Genomic DNA, 8153 nt, shown 5'->3' on the forward strand with positions numbered 1-8153 from the left:
CATTAAATATAACACATTTTTTGTCAAAAAATTTTACTATAATGTATGAAATATTTAAAATAATAAAAATGAAACTAAAAATTCAAATGGGAATAACATCATCTTATTAAAACGTAGAAATTCTGATTCTTTCATTCTTTTGAAAAGCATTTAATATGTTACACTAGTTTACTTTTATTTCTATCAACAAAACATTCAAATATTTAAATGCTATTCCTCATTCGCTGAGAATGATGATTTCGCGCGCAAAAAGGAAGGACCTAACAAATGTAAACTTATTTCTCATGGGCTAAGAAGGATGATTTCGCGCGCAAAGGGGAAAAGCTATCGCTATGACGTAAAATGGGTGGGGCGAGAGGACTTTTTATCATATTTTTTAACGACGACGACCTACTAATATCTTTCTCAGACAAAGTTAGATGTAGGTTGTGACGTAATCAAAGGCGAAAATTTTTTTTAGCGTTGCTGTGGAGGCTTTTCGAGTTAGATTCTGAAATGCAATTATAAAAATAATCCTCTAACGGTTTTTTTTTCACCCTCAGATTTATATATAAATAGAGGGAAATTTAAATAGCATTTTATTTCTATGTGCTCTTGGCAGTTGCTCATGAAATTATTCTTTTTCTAATAAGTATTTCTTAAAAAAACATTAAATAAAATATCTAATTTAATTTATTCTTCATTTTGGTTAATTTTTAAGTAACAGATTTTGCTAATTTAATTTAATTTTATTTATTATTTTCGTTATGGAACACCCAAGTTCTCCTCAACCCTCAACATCGGCTGCTACTGACGTGGATTCTGGTATTGAGGTAAATTCTCGAACTAATTCCTCACATTCACCTAGACGTTTAGAAATTGAACTGCCGCTTTTTGTCCAGCCCTTCCTTCGTTCAGGTATGAACCAGAGGGCTTGTCGCTGGTTTTTTTTGTCATTTTTATTACCAAAGCTCGAAATTCTTATCGAATTCTTTACTCCTCGGAGTAAAAGAATTGCTTCTGGTTCATATAATCGTAATGATATTGATATCGGCTTCATTGTTGTAGAATTAACTGTACCGATGAAGAATCTCGAACTGAAAAAAAAACTTGAGGATGATTTAATTATTGTGAGCTCACCATGCATATGTGAGTATATTAAGAATTTCAATGCTTTGTATGCTTATGTATCTAATGCTAGTAGAGGAGTACCACTTAATCACTTTACTCCATATATGGTTGCCGAGAAACTAACCTTTAGCTTTAAAATGTTCACTGACTTTGCTCTTGCTCGTAATATTACTAACCCGATGACTTTAACTTATGAATATTCAGAAATATGCAATGAAACCACCACATTTCATGATGAGTTCACACAACATTTTGAAAATTCAAAATTATTTGTCGCGATGGCCGATCGTTTGAAGCATGCGGGGGCTGCGACGAAAGTTGTTCTTTCGTATGCTACAGAAATGATTTCACGGATCTCAAATGTTAATTATTTAATGAAAGAGATCAATGAAATAATTTCAAATTATTCTCAATTGGACATAGAGATTAGAGTTCAACATTATGCCTATGCAACATTATTAATTAAATTATATGGTCGAGTGAATTTGATGAAATTAGTCATAAACGCGTTAAATTCTTTTCAAAATGCTAAACCTAAAAATAGATGGCTTGCTTTGGTTGGGGATTTCGACGCGGGTAAATCAACATTAGCGGGAGGATTTAAAGATTTGTTTGGGGGTGTCACTATCAATATTAATTTAAAAGATGATACCCGCAGGATGTTTCAATTGGGAATGGCGATTGGCCACCGATTTGTAATTTTTGATGATGTCCGTGATATTGGCATTAAAAATTTAGATGATAATATGAGGGACTATTTGGACGGACATCACGAAATTATTTTGGAGCGAAAAAACCGGGATCCCGTCACACAATATTTTCCTCCGGGAATGATAACATCTAATTACTTATCTTTTCCGGAGGCACTGATGAGAAGAATTAGAATTATAAAATTAATCGCCCAACCGTCATTCTACAGAGCACATAAAGATTATTTTGAGGCCATCCGGTTCAATAAAACTACTCTTGTTGTCCGTAAGTATATATTAATTCCCTTGAATCAGTTACTTAAATATTTATTTGGTTAATAATAATTTTTTTTTAAAGTGATACATGAGCTGAACTTATTAACATTGGAAGGTGTGGATAAAGAGAAACTTGACACAGCTCTTTGGTATAACACTCGAGAATGGTTTAATGCTGAACATGAGAGTTGTACATATTGTAATGAAAACGATGTTGAAAATTTTGAAGGTAACAAAATATTTATTTATTTATATACTTAATATATATAGTTTTATTTCAGTTCCGAATTTAATATATAATTGCCGGTTTTCGCCATACTCTTGTTCTTGATTGTGTCTCATTTTTGTTTTAATATTTTCTATTTAATATTATGAATTTATTTTAGTGCCGAACACCTCCACACAGCCCGGGCAGGTGTCCATCTGCCCCGGGGAGACTCAAAATAACATCTTAGAGACCGAGCACACCTTCTCCGAGACGAGTCCTGTGTCATCAAATGTTTCTAGTTAACCACCCTTAAAAAGATGTCTGCCATTAGAGTAGTGGCACATTTCTGCAAAAGCAGTTGCGTAATTAGTTCAATCAAATTAACTGTGAAAGAAGCTAATAAACAAATCAACTCCATTATACCAAATGATGCAAAATAGGCCAGCACAACAATCAGTGTGTTACGGCTAGTAAAATCTACATATATATTCCCACTATGGTTTTTGGATATTGTTTTAATATTACTGAGACTCAGATTTTAATATTTCAGAATGCTCTCAGCAGAAGAAAATGTAATGTTTTTTTTTATTAAAGTCTTTAACATAGTTAATATTTTATTCTTTAGCATGCTTTTGTTTCACGAGTATCTTTATATGAGTATTTTCCTTTTAAAATTCTTTTGTTATGCTGGCATTCCTAAATTAAATTCTTGAATTAATTTAGTATTAAAATAATTTATCGTTTTATTTCATATTTTTATTTTAATTTATTTAATATTTATTTTTCAATCATTTTTTTTAAATATTTGTTCACATACTATTGCTAAAAAAACCTGGTTAAAGTCGTAAGATCTTGCTGCAATACAATAATTAGCTAAAAATTTAAATTTTCGTGATTTTCGCGATCTATATATTACACTGACTAATAAGATGGAAATAATTATAGTTACATGATGATTGTTAAAAAAATTTTTAAACTTTGGGTAATCTAATAATTGGGTAATTTTAGAAATGTTTACAAAAAATTGGTACTTGATTCTCTGAAGTTAAAAAATTCACAAACCATCATCAGCTTTGCAGTAATATAAAACAAATATACTGGCCAAGCAGTCACGGCGAAGGTTTGTCTTGATGTACTGAATGCCTTGATGATTCTCCGCAATATATTCAATGTTTGAATTTTAATAGCTTTTAAGTACCCGGGTTTCTCCTTCACACACTTCAAGTCAAAACAGAACGGTTTTTAGCGAAAATAAACTTTTAGATTTTATTACTTAGTTTTACTTTTTTTTTTCTTTCCACCAAGCCCCGAACTTACTGTATATACTTAGTTTTACTGTATTTTGGCGAAAGTAGAGCGGCTGGCATAGTCTGGTGGGTAGGGCACTGAGTCCATGTGCAAGAGGTCGTGGATTCGATCCCCGCCAACTGAAGGCTCCCCGTGGAGTAAATGGTGACTGAATCAGAGTTATGTCGTAAAAAACCTCATTATGATTTGTAGTTTTAAAGTTTTTGCATTCGTCATTGTGTATTTTGCATTCAGATTTGTCAGGATCTGATGGAATTTCTGCCCACATAATTTTAAAATCTTTAACTCTCAGGCTCAGTTGTAGAGCTTAATCTTCTGCTGGACATACCTGTCAAAAATAATAATTAATTACATTCTATAAATACCTAAAAATACTCTCACTCACTGATTAAAAATAACATTACTAAATACCGAAAATGCCGGTACTATAGAGTGACGCAAAGGGTAAAATGAAAGTTGAAGTGAATATAAGAGAAGAAAGCCTTTTTTTTTTTTTTTTTTTTTGTTTCGCAGTTGAAGGATATTGGCGACTGAGTTTTGTTTGGAATATTTCGTTTGTTGCTAGTGGTGATATAATAAAAGTAATTTTAATATTATACTATACTAGATGGTATTTTTTTAAATTCCGTTTTTTCATATTTTATTTATATTTAAATCGTGTAATTTAAAAAATAAAAACAAATGCTAATTTTCTGAAAAATCAAATTCGTGAATTATTAAAAGAACTGCAGTGTGTCTAATAATTTCGTCTAATTACTACAATATAATAATACAATATCTGATATAATAAATATTATATACTTATATAATATATCGTATGTATTAAATCCTCGATCTCATACACGAGGGTAAACAAGTGCAGATCGGGTTTAGTCGCGTAAAAACAATAAAGCTGTAAAGTATCTCCTGATAACTAAGATTTTGTATGGAATCTTACAGTGCGTCTAATAGTTTGACCAGGGACTGTCTATATGCTATATTATTCATCATTTCAAAAAAAAAAAAAGAAAAATAGTGAAGAACCGATAATCAGGAGTTTACTGTATTTTTTCCAGCAATCAAACAAGTTGTGACATTATCAGTCTCGCCTTCTTCACTGTTGCTAAGTTAAATCTGATAGCTTTTTTTTCTTCTCACATTTTTTTTTTTTTCTCCGCTGAAAATTTAAAAATATACTTCCTAAGAGTGGTCATTGAGAAGCAGCTATTATTTATGCACTGAATCTAAATTGTTCTTATTCCTAAGAGAAGCAGAATAAATTTTTTAAATAAATAACTTCTGAATTATAAACCATACATAACTTATAGGATTAATATACAGTCCCTGGACAAATTATTATTTTCTTTTCAAACGGCAGGCACTAAACTTTTTTCTTTGCCTAAGAAGATGCCGGAGTTGTTACTCATTTAACGTTACCCAGTGGGCACCTGTGAACCAAAGTCACGGAGGCGAGCAACATTACCCACGCCACACACCTGTTTAAAAATCACACGATTTAGAACTTTTTTTTGTTTTATAAACCGTAATCAATTGTGGTTTTGTTATTTTTACTGTTTTAAATTAAAGTATGTTAATATTTGCGATGACTAAAGTGTAGAGATGCAAGAACAAACGATGTATTTGTTTTTATATATTGTTGGAGTGTTATGTTACTTCTCTGAGCTTATTGAATTAACATAATTAAATTTCGGTCTTGTGTTGGCAACAGGCATATTTTTTTTACAGATAACGTAAGTGACGTTATTCATTGTGCGTACCATAACTAAATTTGTATAAAAATCATATATTGTTAAAAGTAGTCGTCACTTCACTAATTCACGTTTACTATGTTGTTGTATACGGATGATGTACCTTAGGCTGTATTACAACTAATTATTTTTTCAGTTGTTTACTGTATCGAGACGGAACTGCATTTGATAAAAAATATTTTTTCGTCGTAAAAGTTATCACCATCCCCTGTGCGTGCTCTGACAACAAATGCATTACCATAAATAAATTTTTAAAAAATTGCAAGACCATGCGATTTATGGCATAAAATTCTCCAGCATGCTCGTCGTATTTCATGGTGGTTCTGCCGGATTTTTGCTGCTTGAATAATTTTAAATAAAACTGCAACCTTGTTTTACCCTTACAAAAAAAATAACGTGCTTTTGAGGTTGACAGATGTAAAAAATTTCCCAGAAGTATGAAATGTTCAACGCCAAAAATAACTTAGTTAATGAACAACAATTTCACAACTTCATTTACAGTTCATAAAATGAACGGCATGTATAACTGAGCAATACTTTTAGTTGAGGTAAAATTATTCGCACCTCAGATATAATTGTTTGCTTGACGTGTAGAAAAAATAACCTGCACCTCTAAAACAACCTCCTTAAGCTGGTTGCTCTAAAGTAGATTTCAATCAACCTCAAGTTTCAATCAAGTGAAGTGTGAACAATTTTATACACCTTGGGAGGTTGATCTCTTAAGGATTTTTTTAATACCTCAAATAAACCTTAAATCAACCTTGACACCTCAAAACAACCTCATATTAACCTCAAAAATACCTAAATTTTTGTAAGGGTAATATTGAAGATAATTTTTCACTTCGCGTTTTGTGACAAGCATAATAAGGTAAGTCATATTATAATTAGTTTTTTTTTATTGCTAATCTGGCTAATCAAGAGTTCAAGTTCAACTTTTTTTTATTATTAAATACATATTAAAAATCGGTGGAGGAATAAATCAAACTGACATATATTCTATGAATAAAGCACAACTACTTATTTTCTAAACTTGCCTTTGATCATAATTTGTTAGTATTAGTATATTGACTCGACGCGGTCATTAAATTTACACATAGTTGCCAAACTGGTCAAAATTTATTTTCGTTGGAAGAACATAATGGGTAGCAAAATTAAAAAATAATTATTTTTTTACGATGGAAAATCGCTGTTACAGAATTTGTAAGATATTGTCTTGAATTTCACATGTATTAAAAGCTTGATTTAATGCGCGAGAAGTTTGCTATTACGTTAAATTTCCAAGTCATTGCCAAAATTCCAATTTTAAGGGTACAAATAGTGCATTTCAATTATGAGTTAAGCATGTGCCGTGATGGCTCAGGGGATAGAACGTTCGTCTTCCAATGAGGTGAACCGGCTTCGAATCCCAGCGATGGTTGGTCGATACGAATTCCGCATCCGGCATGGAACGAATACAGTGCTGACGTAAAATATCCTCAGTGTTAGATGGATCATGTGTTAGAGCTCCCTTGCCGTCAGGCTAATTGTCAGTTTTTCCTCTCCATGTAGCATGAATAGGGGTTAATTTCATCAAAAATTGCTCCACGAAAGGCAAATTTCTCTCAAAACTTGCCTTCTAGATTGGGTTTAAAATAACAAGGCTACGGAGTTGAACATTAATAGTCGTACCTAAAAAAAAAACACCTAAAAACCTAAAAAAAATGGGTCGGCTGTTCAACGATGGTTATAAAATAAAATGAGTTAAGCATTACTTGGCTTTTGCTGTTACAAATTTTTTTTTTAGGTTATACATTCTATTGTTTAAGTGAGCAATGAGATTTTGATGGAAGACATTTCTTTTATTGGTATCAATACAAAGAAGATAATAACGAATCATTTGCTTCCTATAAATTTCAGTCCGTATTTTTATAAAGCAATGTGTGGTTAACCACCGGCTGAGTTCTCCTTCCATTTCTAGAGACCCTTCCGCACATTTCATAAGAACGTCCCTTTTGATACACATATTTATCGTGGTCCTTTATTCTCCGCTTTGAGAGCTTATAATTTAAAATAACATTAACTATGATTGTTGAGTACGGCAAGAAATATACCCTATTTTTTCCACTCCTATATTTTATTTAACCAAATTCTTAAAAGAAATACAAGAATTTCTACATATTTCTAAACATAAACTAGAGTTCTATTGTACAAGTTTAAAGTTATTGAAGACATAAAAAAAACGCTTTTACCTCATTCTCCACAATACAAAAATTATCTAATTCTTATTGCAAAACGTAACAGTGATCAATGATGTCATAAGGTTATATATTTTATTTTTTTTCTTGCAAAAACTTGCTACAATTTAGACACATGTTGCATAAAAATTCTTATCGTAGAAATTTTTGATTTTCATAAATTAAAGAGGCGCGTCATTCAGTCTACGTTCTGTATTATTAGGGAAGAAAAACTAGAGTCCATTTTCGTAGAAATCTCTATCAGAACTTTTACGAAAAAACAAACAAACTAATATCTCTTTTTTAAAATTGTTTAATTTTATTTTTAAACTAGCCGCCTAAGGCGGCCATCTGTCCGCCACGCTGAAGGTTTTCACAAATAAAGTTTTTTAAAACATAGCAGGAAATCTGAAGATTAGTGAACAATTAACGTGTTCCTGTCCAGCAATTTTGTCTTCATATCCAGTTCTGCTGCAGATGTGTTATAGCTCTTGAGGATGTTTGAAATTATATAGCTACAACGCTTAAGGAAAAAAAAAACTAAAATGCTAAATATATGAAAAGAACACGAAAACGAATAAATTTTTTATGGTATCAATTT

At 31.4% G+C, this 8153-nt stretch overlaps 1 protein-coding gene across 2 annotated transcripts; it reads left to right on the plus strand.

Moving 5' to 3' along the window:
* The first annotated feature begins 704 nt into the window (after positions 1 to 704).
* LOC147808287 (uncharacterized) lies at positions 705 to 2899 on the plus strand. Of its 2 annotated transcripts, none has more exons than XM_087166468.1 (3): positions 705 to 897; positions 2158 to 2304; positions 2462 to 2888. In XM_087166468.1, the coding sequence occupies exons 1-3, from the start codon at positions 747 to 749 to the stop codon at positions 2584 to 2586; spliced, it is 423 nt and encodes a 140-aa protein (XP_087022594.1). In that variant the 5' UTR covers positions 705 to 746; the 3' UTR covers positions 2587 to 2888. The 2 variants fall into 2 exon arrangements, with proteins under 2 accessions (XP_087022594.1, XP_087022593.1); XM_087166467.1 differs by lacking the exon at positions 705 to 897 and adding an exon at positions 1019 to 2085 and having other exon boundaries at positions 2462 to 2899.
* The last annotated feature ends 5254 nt before the right edge of the window (positions 2900 to 8153 follow it).

The sequence above is a fragment of the Parasteatoda tepidariorum genome, chromosome 6 (assembly GCF_982258835.1).
Source record: "Parasteatoda tepidariorum strain Cologne lab strain chromosome 6, Ptep-v5.0, whole genome shotgun sequence".
Taxonomy (NCBI): Eukaryota; Metazoa; Arthropoda; class Arachnida; order Araneae; family Theridiidae; genus Parasteatoda; species Parasteatoda tepidariorum.